This window comes from Anthonomus grandis, chromosome 8 (genome assembly GCF_022605725.1).
Source record: "Anthonomus grandis grandis chromosome 8, icAntGran1.3, whole genome shotgun sequence".
Taxonomy (NCBI): Eukaryota; Metazoa; Arthropoda; class Insecta; order Coleoptera; family Curculionidae; genus Anthonomus; species Anthonomus grandis.
Window position 1 is genome coordinate 1,212,293 of NC_065553.1, and position 16,617 is coordinate 1,228,909.

General features: G+C 30.4%; 2 protein-coding genes across 17 annotated transcripts in view; both read left to right on the forward strand.

The window, feature by feature from the left end:
* LOC126739503 (phosphatidylinositol 4-phosphate 5-kinase type-1 alpha) overlaps positions 1-16,617 on the forward strand; it is a 115,069-nt gene that overhangs the window by 85,969 nt on the left and 12,483 nt on the right. For 2 of the 16 annotated variants that reach the window (XM_050445220.1, XM_050445229.1), the window contains exon 18: positions 6,903-7,199. The exons of the other annotated variants lie outside the window; for them this stretch is intronic. In XM_050445220.1, coding sequence (XP_050301177.1) covers positions 6,903-6,941 — 39 coding nt within the window. In that variant the 3' untranslated portion in view covers positions 6,942-7,199. Of the gene's footprint in view, positions 1-6,902; positions 7,200-16,617 lie in introns of those variants that run through there. 16 annotated transcript variants of the gene reach the window in all.
* On the forward strand, positions 8,497-10,402 carry LOC126739529 (uncharacterized). The gene is made up of 2 exons (XM_050445276.1): positions 8,497-9,849; positions 9,909-10,402. The coding sequence occupies exons 1-2, from the start codon at positions 9,427-9,429 to the stop codon at positions 10,161-10,163; spliced, it is 678 nt and encodes a 225-aa protein (XP_050301233.1). The 5' UTR covers positions 8,497-9,426; the 3' UTR covers positions 10,164-10,402.

A 16,617-nucleotide genomic window follows, 5' to 3' on the forward strand; every position in this document is an offset into this window, starting at 1 on the left:
AAATTTAAATTTGTTATTCCCCAAAAACTCACAATATGTCGATGCCTTAAAAGCGACAGAATAGACAACTTTTGAAAATTCGTATTTGAAACGTAGAGAGTTAATTTGATGTTCAGGATTTATCAAATTCTGAAAAATTGCTAAAAAAATATATTTTCTTTTATCAATTAAAGACGGATTCTTTAATAGGAATTTTTAAATGTCTTTGTCATCTAGTTTTCGAGTTTTTTTTTGCAAATTTTTTGTACAATTTTTAAGTAAAAAAAATTCTGATAAGAAACTTAATTTTTTATCTTCAAAATTTACAAGTATTTTGGAAAATGCTGAAATAGGTGTCTGGTCGAATTAATTAAAGAATTTGTACATGAAGTTTCAAAGTTCTATCACCTCTGACTTTTGAAATTGAGTCCACATTTTGTAAATTTTTGTTGAATAAAAAATTTAATTTATTAACAATTTTTCGGAGTCTATAACTACTTTCAAAAATGCCCAAACAGGTGTCGAATGAAATTAATTAAAGAATTTGTATACGAACTTTTTAAGTTCTGTGTTCTGTAGCTTTTGAGTTATTCACATTTTTGAGTTTTTATGGAATACAATTTTTTTTTTAATACATTTTTGGTAAATATATCTTGAAATTGTGAAAATATCCAATCAAATTATTGTTCAGAAATTAAAAATTTTGAAAGATCTGGGTCATTTGGTTTTTTGAGTTTTGTGAAATTTTTGCGATAAAGAAAAATTATTTTCACAATTCTGATTTTTAAAATATTTAAAAAAAATGCTAAAACAGGTGTTCAATCGAATTAAGTACGGTTTATATACGGATTTTTAGAGTTCTATATCCCCTCGTTTTTGGGTTCTGGACACTTGATGATGGGAAATTTAATTTTTTACCAATTTTATACTATTTGCATTTTTTTTCGAAAAAATAAAATACTTGTCCAATTAAAGAATAGTATACGAATTCGCAAACGTCTGTGTCATCTGATTTTTAAGTTATGGGTATTTTGTTTTTGGGTATATTAACTTTGGGAATTAAAAAATTTCTGATAAAAGAAACTTTTTTTTTTATTTTTTTCATAATTTGTAAATATTTAGGGAAACGCTGAAATTGGTGTCCAATTGAAGAATTTGTATGCGAATTTTCAAAGTTCTACGATCTTACGCGTTTAAGTTTACACGGATATTTTTAGAAAAAATTTCAACAAGTAAGGAATTTTTATACAAATTTTAAAGTTGTGTGTCGTCTCCTATTTGATTTATGGACATTTTTTGAACTTTTTTAACAATTTCTTAGAATGTTTTGGAAAATGCTGAAACAGGTGTCCAACCAAATCAGTTTAATAATTTTTAGACGGATTTTCAAACGTCTGCGTCTGATCTGATTTTTAAATTATGAACATTATATTACACTTTTGGAAATAGAAATTCATAAAAAATTATTTTGTTTAACGATTTTTAAAATTTCCATTTTTTTTTCAAAAACTAAATTACGAGTTTAATTAAATTAATTGAAGAATCACTATACATATTGTCAAACGTCTGTATTATCGGGTTTTTGAGTTATGGACATTGCAAAATTTTTGTAATAAAATAAAATTCCGTTGAAAAATTTAACTTTTTAACAATTTTTCAGAATTTGTACTTTAAAAAAAAAAAATCCTGAAATACAGTATCGGACAAAAATAGAGCGACGATACAGTTTTTTTCTTTTATTAAAAAAGCAAAAATGCAAGAAGAATTAAAACTCTTAATAAAACAAATTCACTCATTAATAAACATATATTTATTACATAACATACCAAAATTCTTCCGTATAAACAAGATCATAAAAAGAAAAGTTAAATATTTCTATACGACAAAAATTAAGCGACGCTTACAATAAAAATAAAAGAAAACATTATCAGATTGCGCCCTTAATATTTAGTCCACAAGCCTTTATTTGCGATTACCTGGCGGCACCTTTGAGGCATGGAAGAAATTAAATTATCCATTATATCTTGATCAATATTTTTCCATATATTTTTAATTTCTTCACAAATGTACTCTTTGTTTTATAGGTTTTACTTCTGCCTATCCACAATTTCGAACAGGTTTTCGATCGGGCGATTGGGCTGGTCATTTAAGAATGGCTACCATTCTTTTATACATTTTGCTGTATGTTTTGGATCATTGTCGTGTTGGAAAACAAAACGTAGTGGCATATTCCATTCCGCATAAGGTAGCATAACATTTTCAAGGATATATTTATACTTAAACCTATCCATAATGCCCTCAATTTGGTAAATTGGTCCCATTTCATAGCCAGAGAAACAACCCCACACTAACACGTTGCCACCTCTATGTTTTACAGTACCTTGGACATCTTTGGGTCAAGTCTTTTACCTACAATACAACGAACATATTGAACACCATCACTTTTATACAAATTAAACTTTGACTCATCACTAAAAAGTACTTTTTTCCATTGCTCTGGTGTCCAGTGAGCATGTTGTTCTGCATACAGAAGACGTGCTTTAATACTCTTCTTACTAAGAAGCGGTTTTTTGGCAGGTTTGCATGCTTTTAAGCTTGCTTCAACTAGTCTGCGCTGTATCGTTCGAGAGAGAACATTAGAGCCCCCAGCTTCAGCCAGAATTTGCTTTGCTAACAGAAAAGGATTTGCCTGGGAGATCCTTTTAATTTTTCTATCCAGTTTCTTTGAAGTTTTTCTCGGTCTACCCGTCTGTTTTCGGTTAACTACTTTTCCTCTAATTCGATAGTTTTGAATGGTCCTCGACACAACAGATTTTGAAACCCTTAGTTCTTATTTTATTACGTATTGTGGTGCTCCCACCTTATACCATGCAATAATTCTTTCTTTAAGATCAATAGAAAAACTTTTACCACGAGGCATTTTTAAACAAAATATAGATTTGATATCGACCAAAACCCATCTTTATGTACTAATGGTATGAACAATATCGATCAAGTCGCTTTATTTTTGTCCATGAAAAAATGCATAAAAACATACAACAATTTACTAATCTCTTGCTATTCATCACAAGAGGCAAAAAATGTTTAAATACGATTAACAAAGGTATGTACTGATACTACAAAATTGTTCCTAATTATACGAGGTATACAGTCACAAAGTTTGTTAGGAATATTATAGCGTCGCTTAATTTTTGTCCGATACTGTAGGTGTCCAATTAAATCAATTAAAGGATCTATATACCAATTTTAAGACGTCTGTGTCATTTAGTTTTTAGTCATTTAATTATTGACATTTTGTGAAATTTTGAGGCTACAAATTATTTTTTTTTTATTTCACAAAATGTTCATAACTCAAAACACCAAATGACCCAGATATTTCAAAATTTATAGTTTTTTGAAAGTAATTTAATTGGATATATCTACAATTTCAAAATATATTAATAAAAAATGCTTAAGATTTATTTAAAAAAATGATTTTTTTATTGCCCAAAAACTCACAAAATTTATATAACTCAAAAGCGACAGAACATTGAATTTTGAAAATTTCTATACAAAATCTTTAATCAATTCATTTAGACACCTATTTCAGTATTTTTCAAAATATTCACGAGAGTCCACTATTACTATTAAAAATTAAAAATAATTCTTGGCTATCGGTATGTCCTTCTTTAGTGCCTTACATCATTACTTGCCAATTAAATAACTGGCATTTATTTCGAACCTGTGTAATGAAAAGGTTATTGTCTGTATATTAAATCAGCCTATTAAAGAATTTATTACCTAAAATATAAAACATACAGCAAAGAGTTATTAAAGAAAATAAGACTTTTGGGTCGTATCTTCTTAGGAATAGTTTAGTATTGCTCGCCCAGTATGGTAATTTTATTCTATATATTCACAATTTTAAAATATATGCACACAAAAGCTTAAAATTTATGAAAACATTTTTTACTCCCCAAAGCTCACCAAATATCGATTAATTTAGCATATTACCAGAATGTTTTCTCAAAAAATCTTTAACTCAAAAACTAGCTGACACAGACGTTTAACAATTTGTATACGAATTCTTTAATTAGACACCTATTAAAAATTTGTATATGGGCTCTTTAATTGAATTGATTGGACACCTATTTCAGAATTTTCCAAAAAAGTTACAAATTCTGGAAAATTGTTAAAGAATTACATGTTTCATGATTTTTCAAAAAAACATTTACAATTTCTGAAAAATTGTTAAAAATATTTTCAAAATGTAAAACCAGAAGAACCAGACGTATAAACTTGCATACACATTTTTTGATTAATTAATTTGTCAATATGTCAATTGTATTAATTTTAATTAAAACTCAGTAAATCGGCATTCAACATTAGACCATCTAAAAAAATGTAAATTTTCTTTAGTTATTTGTTAAACCCTTTTAATAATCTGAATTTAACTAACTCATTTAGAAAGCCCTTAAACCACATTCAGATCATAAAACTGTTTCCCAACAAAAAAATCTTAAAAAATCTACAACCCACATTAACTTAATTAAGTTCTAATTTTAAATTTCAACCCTATCCCCTAATCTAATCTTCCAAAACTGTAATTATATCATTTAATCTGTGTACACCGACCCATTTAAGCAATAAATTCTAGTTAACATTCAAATATGTTTTAAACCAATCAGGAACAGTTGAAGCATCGCGTTGAGCAGGATTACGATTGACAATGACAGAAGTATCTGTGAAATGACAGATACGTTTCAAAGACGATGTAATAGCAAACTGATCGCTTGCATCATCTCTCACACCCAACACAGTGTTAAATAATTATTGTTTTAATAATAAGGAGAATTGTGTACGTTTTAGGATAGTCGTTTATATTGCAAAAGCATAGATGGTAGAATTGTTATTAAATGATCAAGTAGTACAAAATCGGATATTGCGGCAGATATGAGGTTGTTACTTTTTTGTAAGGAATTATTGTGGTTGTAAAGAATCAGGAAACAAGGAAAAAAATTATTTTTTATCGAGTTTTAATAATATGCCGCAAGGAAGTGGGTAGAATATAGAATTGAAGATGTTTTTTCCCACAAAATGTCCATAATTCAAAAAACAGATGACACAAACGTTTGAGAATTTATATATTCTTCAATTGATTTAATTCAACACCTATTTCAGGGTTTCCAGAAAATATTACAAATACCAAGAAATTGTTAAAAAATTAAATTTTTCTAACAATTTTTTTCCTTAAGAGTTTTACAAAATGCTCATATCTCAGAAAATAAATGACAGAAAACTTTGAAAATTTGCACACAGGTTTTTTACTTGATTTAATTTGAAGCCTATTTCAGCATTTTACAAAATATTGACAATTTGTGAATCAATATATTTTTTCCGATTAATTATCATAGTGTTCATAACTCAATCAAGCTAAAACAAACAGTTGAAAAATGGCATGCAGATTTTTCAAGTGATTTGATTGGACATCTGTTTTAGTATTTTTGAAAATATCTGGAAAATTGTTAAAAAAAATTAATTTTTTATGAGAATTTTTTATCCCAAAACTTTTTAAAATGCAATAATTCAAAAAGTTGAGAGCTAAAAGTTTTTAAAATGTGTGTACAAATTAATTTTTAGGATTAACAAATTTTGGAAAATTGTTAAACGATTAGACGCCTATTTTAGCATTTTTTTGGAAATTACTAAATGGTTGTTAAAAATTACGTTTTTTAGTAGTTTTTTTGTTCAAAAAATTGTCACAAAACGTACTAAGTCGAGGATATTTTTCAAAATGACAAATATCTGAATAATTGTTAAAAAATTTAATTCACACAAAATTTTGATACAAGTTTCTCTTTCTTTTCAAATTCGTTCTTTTATTCGATTTCATTCGTTCTATTCAAATTATTTAATTAATGGGTGCATTTTGATGCGTTCGGCATTTGACAATTCACGAAAAATTATCATGTTTTTTTCCCATAAATTGCCACAATTGTCAGAATTTTTGCTATGAATTATAAAAAATTGAAATTGAAAAAATATGAAATTTTTTTATTAATTTCAAAAGGTGTCCGTAACCCGAGATTAAAGGGACACGGTTTAACAAAAATTTCTGTACATATTCTTTACTTCATTCGATTCGACAGCTGTTTCACTATTTTTTAAAATATTGATAAACTTTCAAAAATTGTTAATAAATTAATTTTTTCATGAAATGTTGTTAAAAATTAATAATCATAATCTTTATTAACAAATATTAACAGCAAAAAAAATAGAAAGACAGAATCAGACTAAGCCATAAGTCATAACGCAGATTACATGTTTTAAAGGTTGCACATAGATTTCGTAATGGATTTGATGAAACCCCTATTTTGAAATTTTTCTAAATTTTGACGAATTGTGATTTTTTTTAATATTTCAAAATATTTATTTTATACAAAATAACTGTAACTCTCAATACAAATTACGCAGTTTTTTGAAAATGTGTATACAGATTTTTAGTTGTTTTAGTTGGACACTTATTAAGAGATTGTCAAAGAATCAGGGTTTGCTTTAACGATTATTTTAAGAAAACAATCAAAAACTTTTTTTTTGTTTATTTTCACAATATTTCTTCTTCATTTTATATAAATTAATAAACAGTATAGGTAAAGCTTGCAACTCTGTATCTGCTACAATTCCCTGTTTACAATTTAAAAATGATAACAATACAACAATACTCCATATCTATGCTTTTCAAAATTGGTTATAACAGGAAAGGTTCAATAAGTCTCTATGTATAGAATCTCTTGTAAACATAAAAACGATATATTTTTGTAAACTTTCCTGTTCGGAAATAATTACACAAGAAACTTGGTTTTGTTGCACGTTTGTTTTGTGTGTTTTTTGTTTTTTTTTTTTTTGAAGTCAATATTAAATATTTTTTTTATTTTTTTTTTTAGTACGAGAAACGATCCGTTGTGATCTTAAGGAAGTTTTGAAACCAAGTTTTCCGTGATTGTACAGTATTTCGGTAAAGGGTAAACTACTAATTTTCATTGTTTTGTACGAGATGAGCTAATTAAAACTGCCCTGTTAACTGAAAAAAATATGTATAATTCTAACTATTATTTGACATTCCATATGTAAGCCATAGTAATTATTACTAACGTTTATGTTTTATTGTAAAAAAATGTTATATTATTATTTTGGCATTAGGAAATCATTTTAATAGAATCAGAACTTGACCTAAAATCCTATATGTTGACGTGTTTTTTTTTTTAGTTTTGGTCGTGGCTTTTAACGTAGAAAGGACAATTAGAGAAACCCAAATGCGCGTAATTGAATGATAACTGGGTTCGCAAAGTAGCCACCTCGGCGCTGTTGGTCAGAAGTGTACCTTGCTCTGATTGGCTACTCTGTATGAGGCCGTATTACTGTTTTATATAACAACAACACTATCAACGGTCAAAAGGTGGGTTGAGCCATTCAGAGTGAGGTTTTTTGTCAGAGTTGGACACTTCTGGGTAACAGCGCCAATGTGCCTACTTTCTGAAACTAGTTTTAGTTGCACGCTTTGCATACCGGTCAGTCTCTTTACATGTATGTAGTCTCCTTGGAAATTGCATAAGTAAAGTGAACAACAGGCATGTTCTAAATTATTCTATTTTACCGGTTCTTTTTTTACCGTCCGGCATTTTGAATTTGGCAACTATGACATGTATGCCAAAAGATGGCGTCCAGTTGCAAACTCTTGCCTTAGCCACGCCCATTGAAAAAAAAAAACAACGAATCTACAGTTGGGAAGGGGGAATTTTTAAGGCACTTACTGTCACAAATTTTATCACAAAACCTGATGAAGTTCCTATGTATTAGGTCAGGGTCCTCGTTTATACCGGATGTTTTTTTATTTAAAAAAAAACATATTTGGCAACACATTCAATATGTCTCCGATAAATTTTTACATATTTCGATGGAAATTCACATTCTGAATGGAATAAAAGCTCACGTGACGACTTTTGACATTTGTTATTTTAAAATATTTAAATTTGAATGCGGCATGACTATCATCATAGTTCTAAGTGTCCTTGATTAAAAATTAGAAAATTTACTCTAGCCGTGGCACATTAGATTGGCACTTAAATACGTCAAGCCATTACTTTCAATATTTCCAAGCCTCCTTGATTATTTTAATATAGTCTGGGCACGCTAGATTCACATTTTAATATTAGTACCGTTTATTTTCCGAGGCCTCATTAACTGTTTTAACTTAGTCAAGGCAAGCTATAACTATACAGGGTGCCTCCGATTAAGTCGGCACTATTGGTATCTTTGTTAATATTTAAGATACAGGGTCGGTTAAATTAGCAAACTAGTAGGATTTTTTCTGTTGATTAAAATGGTGAGAACAGAAAAAAAATTGAACATCGCGTTTTCTTTTGTTAAATGGAATCCCCTGTATATTTTTACATAAATCTAAATATAATAATTTTCTTAATAAAAAAGCTTATTTACACTAATAGCCTAAACCTAAAAATAACAAAGTTATAGCGATACTAATAATTTTGTCAAATTTAGGCAAGTTGGCTTTGAAATAAATAACATCAAGTAAAACTGCTAATTTACAATAAATGAGCAAAAACATCGCCATCTCGTTCAATAAATTTCTGAGCACACTTAAGCACACGTCTTGTAGCTTTTAAGATTGATATTCGATCTATTGATCCAATTATTTGCCTAATATGTGTTTGAAGTTCATCAACGGTTCTGTATTTTTTTATACACTTAATTTTTTATGTAACCCCAAAAATAAAAATCTAGAGGGGTTAGGTCTGGTGACCTAGGTGGCCATCGAATCGGGCCACGTGTTGCAATCCATTTATCGTCAAACAGTCTATTAAGTAATAATCTTACATCATTTAGTTGATGGGGAGGTGCTCCATCCTGTTGAAAATAGATTTGTTGCCGTCTCTCCAAGTTAACATTATCCAAATAATTTTCCAGCGCTCCAGATAATATGAGATCAACATAGGTCCTATTAATTGGCTTCCTATTAAGCCGCACCAAACGTTTATACTAAATTGATTTTGAGGATTTCTGGGATCAGTAAGGAATAGTATATTGTATACCTAGTAGGAAAAGCTTAACATTCCCGGGCGATCGTAAAAATTGCCAGTCGAGGCGCAAGCTGAGACTGGCAATACGGAAACCGGGAATGTGGCTTTTCCTACGAGGTCTACATACTATTTTTCCGAAAATCGGGAATCATTAAAATTACGGTAAATTATTACTAATCATGTTAAAAATTTTAAATCAACATTATTATTTTTCCCTTAAATAAAAGAAGCCATGAAACATTGTTTTGTAACTACGGAAACGAAGTACATAATTTTAAATTGTCAAACTTGACGAGTGAAAAGTTTATTTGTGGCGTCTTTCCAAAGTGTTGATTTTTAAACGTTTTAAAAAGCCAAAGTAACGTGTAAAATGATGAGTGATAATGACTGTTCCATTTCTGAAACCCTCCCAGAACTTACGGAGGCAATGAATGCTGCATCATTGGAATTGTTACCAATAAAATCTAGAAATAAGTATAACTATGCATACAACCGCTTCATGGACTACCGTACGAATAAAAATGTAACTTCTTTCTCGGAAAATGTTGTAATGGCATACTTCTTGGAACTTGGTTCCAAGATGAATTCTTCAACTTTATGGGCCAATTATTCAATGCTGAAGGCAACCCTTGCAATTAGAGATGATGTGGATATATCTGAATATTCAAAACTTCGGGCATTCCTGAAACAACAAGCACATGCCTATAAGCCAAAAAAATCCAAGATTTTAACTAAAGAAGAAATAAACAAATTTATTCAGGAAGCTCCAGACAAGGAATATTTAATGATTAAGGTAACTTACAAAACTTCAAATTATATTTGGATTCTTTACATGCTTATTTATTGTTGTAGGTAGCTGTAATATTTGGAATTTCCGGAGCTTGCAGAATGGACGAGCTGGTTAAAATGACTGTACAAGATATACAAGACCTACTATCTAAACTTTTAGTTACCATACCGGATTCAAAAACCAATACATCAAGATCATTTATAGTAATAGTTATTGTCATACAAATAAAATTATTAGTTTGGAAAATATTCAACAAAATAATGCTATTAGTTCCCAAGTTCTTCCAGTTTTCAATACTTGTACTAATTGTCAAATAACAGTAAATATAATAAATAATAAGTAATAATTTTAAAATATAATGTTAACCTTGTTTGTGCTGAAAGTTTTAAAAATAAAATTGTTTAGGAAAAAGCCTGTTCGCATTTATGTTCTAAAGTTTACTGTATGGAAATAACATTTCCTTACAGTACACTGTGTCCCATTTTGGATGAGACTGCAGGGTATCTCTGTCATTTTTTAAGATAGAGCTTTGCGGTTTTCGCGACCCTGTATCACTTTTTTGTAAAACTTTTAAAGCCACAAACAGAAATATTCTAACTACTTTTGTTCCTGAAATACAGGGTAAAAACGAAAATGTTCACTTTTGGAGATGTTATTATTTCTCAGGCCCTGTATAAGATAGAATAAAAATGAAAACTGCTTATAATAGATATTTTTACATAAAAGTCAGTGGCGTATTTAATTTTTTTTCCCAATGCACTGTTTTTAAGATTGGGCACAAACTTGGTATTTTTTAGATGGAACACCCTGTATATTTTAACGTCAAATTTTTGCATTTTTTTTTCTGAATACATTGATGTATCACAACCTATTCTTTAGTAAATTTTAGCTTCAAAAATCAGAAAAATCCATATTTATTTTTGTTTTTAATAGTAGGCCATGAATTCTTATACACATGCATTTAATTATTACTTTTTTAAAACGCCATGTGATTTAAACCTGTTTATTTAACTATATTTTAAACATTAACTTAAAATATTAATATAAACATAAAAATGTTAAAAACAAAAAAAATATATCGGACCAGGTTTAACATTAAAAACTAATTAGTAATTACAAAAACCAAAAAAAAACAACAAATATAAATTTAATAAAACTGTTGTCCATTTTGTCTTATACAAAAACCACATACAGTCTGTATTCGTCTTAAGGCATTTAAAATTATAAAGGGTTGCCTTTGTAAGTTTATGAATGCTTCTTCAGTTGTCGCTCGGAGTTCATTTATATTATTATGCCGATTTGCATAAATTTTATTTTTTAAGTACGACCATACAAAAAAGTCCAAAACACTTAAGTCCGGTGACCTCGGGGGCCATCTGATTGGCCCGTGTGTGCCAATCCAACGTCTATCAAAGTGGGCACTTAAATATTCTCTAACTACCCTTGAATTATGAGCGGGCGCTCCATCTTGCTGGAAATATATTTGAAGTCGCTGGGCTAAAGGTATGTCCTCCAGCAACTCTGGCAAATTATTTTGCAATATATTTAGATATCGTTGGGCAGTTAAGCTACCCTTAAAAATTGTATATACAATTTTAGTGCCCAATACAAAACAGGAAACACTAAAACCAAATCGGCCTTGTTGCTGTCGTTCAAAAGTAATATGTTGGTTTTCTTGATACCAATGTCTGGTTTTGCCTATTAAATATGCCACTACTGCTTATATGGGATTCGTCAGACCATATTACCTTTTTTACAAAATCCGGATCTTCATTAGTTTTGGTTAAAAACCAATTAGAAAATTCCAGTCGTTTAAACGGATCGTCAGGATGCAATTCTTGAATAATATTTATCTTATACGGTTTAAATTTATGCTTTTTTAAAATTGTTTGCACTTTTGTTTTGGAAACTCCTATCTCTTCCTCTATCTTTCTACAGGAAATTTGGGGTCTTGCTTCCACACACGCTAAAACATTAATTTCGCCAGCTTCATTTCTATCAACATGGGGTTGCCTAGGTTTTGAATAGCAGCCATAATTTAAAAGATTAGATTTTAACCGGAATACCGTAGCCCGAGATGGCTGACGTCTTTCTGGAAACCTAATAAGATCTTTTTTATTTTTTGAATTTTGTAACAAAATAAAATAAGCTAGAGCTTTACCTATTTAAATATAATTGCTGCGCCGCTTCGACATTTTCGTTAGAAAGGTTTAAACATTTTATAATATCATACTTTTCAAAATTTTGGAATTCCATATTTTCACCGTCAGCCATCATTATTAATATGTATTGAGTCTGTTTGTGACTTAGTTTCCATGAATGCAATAAACAAAACATTTTTTTATGCATGTGTCAAAGAATTTAATGGCCTACTATTAAAAAAATAAACATAAATATGGATTTTTCTAATTCTTTGAGCTAAAATTTATCAAAGATTAGGTTGTGATACATCAATGTATTCAGAAAAAAAAATGCAAAAATTTGACGTTAAAATATACAGGGTGTTTCATTTAAAAAATACCAAGTTTGTGCCCAATCTTAAAAACAGTGCATTGGGAAAAAAAATTAAATACGCCACTGACTTTTATGTAAAAATATCTATTATAAGCAGTTTTCATTTTTATTCTATCTTATACAGGGCCTGAGAAATAATAACATCTCCAAAAGTGAACATTTTCGTTTTCGCCCTGTATTTCAGGAACAAAAGTAGTTAGAATATTTCTGTTTGTGGCTTTAAAAGTTTTACAAAAAAGTGATACAGGGTCGCGAAAACCGCAAAGCTCTATCTTAAAAAATGACAGAGATACCCTGCAGTCTCATCCAAAATGGGACACAGTGTACAGAAATGAATATTTCCTTACTGTTATTTTCGGTTGCCAGGCAACAATCAAGTTGGAGGAAATATTGACTTTTTCTTTCAAATATGTTGTCAAAAATGTTATTATTTCTTATCGATTTTCGGAAAAATATTTTCTTAGGAACAATAGTGTACTTGTGTTGTTAAAAAATTAGCTTCATCGCTCCAAATTTTACGGTTTAAAATATTATCATTAGCTTCATATGCATTACGTAACCAGTTGCAAAAAGCAAGTCTTCTTTCGTTATCGCCAGGCAACAATGTTTGTACTGGTCGATACTCATATGGCACAAATTTGTGTTTCTTTAAGACCCGCCTAATTGTTACTAAACTCATACCGTAAGTTCTTGCTAAATCTCTAGTTGAGTTTTCCATATGAGCTTCAAAATATTCCAAAATAGAAATTTCAACATCCTCGCTTACTATAAATTGGTTCCTTCTTCTAGTTCTTTTAAACACGTTTTCGTTACTTCTAAATTTTCTGTAGAAAATTAAAAAGTATCTACGGTTTGGCAAGTTACGAGTCTGGAATCTCTGGCGGTACTTTTCTAGCGCTCTGTCACTATTTTTTTCGACATACAAGGTAAGATTCTAACATATCACATTTTTCAATATGCGTAAAAGGCATTTTTATAATTTAGATTTTACAAAAATCACAAACCTTGCTAACATGTAACTGTCAGTATTTCTTTATTTAATAAAATCTCTACGGCTACTGTCATTTTATTATTCAAACAATGATTTATTTGTTTTGCTCTCAAAAAGTTCAAGGCCAACTTGCCTACATTTGACAAAATTGTTAATACCACTATAACTTTGTTATTTTTAGATTTAGGCTATTAGTGTAAATAAACTTTTTTATTAAGAAAATTATTATCTTTTGATTTATGTAAAAATATACAGGGGATTCCATTTAACAAAAGTACATTTTTCACATTTTCTCGAAAACGCGATGTTCATTTTTTTTCTGTTTTCACCATTTTAATCAACAGAAAAAATCCTACCAGTTTGCTATTTTAACCGACCCTGTATCTTAAATATTAACAAAGATACCAATAGTGCCGACTTAATCAGAGGCACCCTGTATATAGATTAAAATTTATATTAACTGAATTTAACTTTCTATTTTGTTTACGTAAACATAACCTACCAAAAACTTTAACTGTTTTGAAGAAGTAGTCCATACTTGCAGTGGAGTTAATATGTCAATGGTTAACTAAAAATGCGTCGGTCATCCTTAACTAAATTGATTTAAAATTATTAATCCTACATGTTTCGGACATATAACATGTCCATCATCAGAGATACAAATTGAAGGTTTTCGTCAATACATATATATGTCTTGTAATCATGTGATTTTAATGTTTGTGTAGATCCAGTTTTAGTGCCTTTCTCAGGCATCTTAATATCCCATTTTTATTCATTGTTAGTTGTTTTAACCTTTTGACCTTGCCATAGGCACTATAGCTGTTATATGTATTGACGAAAACCCTCAATTTGTATCCCTGATGATGGACATTTTATATGTCCGAAACATGTAGGATTAGTAATTTTTAAATAAATTTAGTCGAGGATTACCGAAGCATTGTTAGTTACCCATTTAATTGTTTTGTTGCCCTACAATTGGCACAACTGAAATTTTTCAGAGTGACCAACATCGAAAGAACACAATCACGCAAAATGGCGGCCCCCTAGTAGTGGTCATTTACTTTTTATTGAATTGACAGTCCAAATATATTTGTTCAATAAAAACCCGATGATCAGTAAAAGAAAATATTTATTAGCGGCAAGTTTACAGTTGGACCGACTTAAAAGAACTAACATGCAAGAAAATAAAGATACGGAACAAAAACATTACCAGGAAGCGGCGAGACGCAACGTAAACGTTTTCGGTTTAAAAATAGGCCAAATCTTAAATAGTATAGTCCGGTCTATTTAACACTCCCACTTATTTAAGATTTAACAACATCAGAGTGATTTAAAAAAAAACAACTTACACCTAATCAAAATAAACATAAACAAAGCATTAAAAATACAACTAATACCGACTGTTTCTAAGCTAATCATAATTCACATTGACAAATTCAACTTTTCCAGTAAATTGTTAAAAACAGTTTTAGAAAGAGCTTTTGTAAATAGATCTGCCAATTGGTTACTTGAGTTCACATAACTGACCGATATATTTTTCTTTTCACACTCATCTCGAACAAAATGTACCTTAATGTCTATATGTTTCGTTCTACTATGAAGTTGCTGAGCTTGTGTAAGTTTAATAGCTGATTGGTTATCAACATGAAGTTTTATAGTCGAGACGTTAATGCCAAGTTCTTTTAGAAAATGTTTCAACCATAAGAGAGAAGCTTTCTCTAACTCCAAGAGACAAAGCCAAATACTCTGCTTCGGTGGTTGATTGAGCTACCACATTCTGCTTCTGGCTTTTCCAAGTGATTGGTGCATTACCAAGAATAAAAACATAACCACTGGTCGATTTTCTTGTGTCCAAACATCCAGCGTAATCGGCATCAGTGTAACCTATAGCCTCAATTTGTGACGTCTTATTGTAAACGATTTTATAGTGAACAGTAAGGTTCAAATATCTAAAAATTCGTTTCACTGCCCGCCAATGTTCATCACTCCAGTGATTAAAGAATCTGCTCACCTGATTTACCGCATAGGTTATATCTGGGCGACTGGTTGTGGCTAAGAAAATTAATGATCCAACAGCCTCACGATACGGCAATGACGTATTACAATTTAAATTATTGCCCTTGGACAAAGGCGCACTAGGTTCTGCGGGAATTCTTAGAGGCTTGGCATTAGTCATATTAAATTTTGTTAGCAATTTATTAATGTAAAGCTTTTGATGAATAGCAATAGTACCCGCAGCAAGATCTTGTTCGATTTCAAGACCAACAAAATTTAATTTATTATTGTTTAAATGTACAGTAATTTTAAACATTTGCTGCAAAGTCTCTATAAGTTGATTAATGGCACTTTCAGATTTTGACATTAGCAATCCGTCGTCAACATAAATTGCTAAATATATTTCTGCGTTTGCAATAGAACCAAGAAAAAACACATTGATCACTTTTCAATTGTCTAAAGTCAAATTTATTAAGAAAATCAACAAACTTACGGTTCCAACATCTTGGTGATTGCTTCAATCCATACAAACTCTTATTAAGTTTGCAAACCAAGTTCGGCGCCTTTCTATTTTCAAAGCCAATAGGCTGTTTCATATAAACACAATCTGGCAACTCACCGTACAAAAAGGCAGTCTGTACATCGAAGTTTGCAATTTTCAAGTCTTTTTCGGCTGCTAAGGCTAGCAAAATTCGCACAGAGTCATACCGCACAACCGGCGCGAAAGTGTCTTCATAGTCTATGCCTTTAATTTGCATAAATCCGCGCGCGACAAGACGAGCCTTATAACGAAATGGATTACCATCAGAGTCAAACTTAACACGATAAACCCACTTATTGTCTATCACTTTTGCACCATCAGGTAACTTTACCAAGTCCCATGTGTTATTGTCCTTAAGTGCATCCATCTCCTCCTCCATGGCTCGCTGCCACTTACTTGAATCTTGACACTTAATGGCATTCTCATAGTTTGTAGGTTCTAAAATCTCACAATAATTTGCTACACCATAATAGTCCGGCTTAGATAGTGTATTCCTGTCACGTAGCTGCCTTCTATCAGCATTTTCATCATCTGCTGACTCTGGAATATTCAACTCAAAAACTTCATCATCAGAATCCAATGTTTGGTAAGTGCTGGTTTGTGACATGTCTAAGCTTTCATCACTGTCACTTTCTTGAAGATCTTCTAGGCCTACATCTTCCTCAGTTTCTAGGGTATCAAATTTTAATGAAAAAGTTTCCTCTTTCTTTTCTACCCCCTCCATTTCATT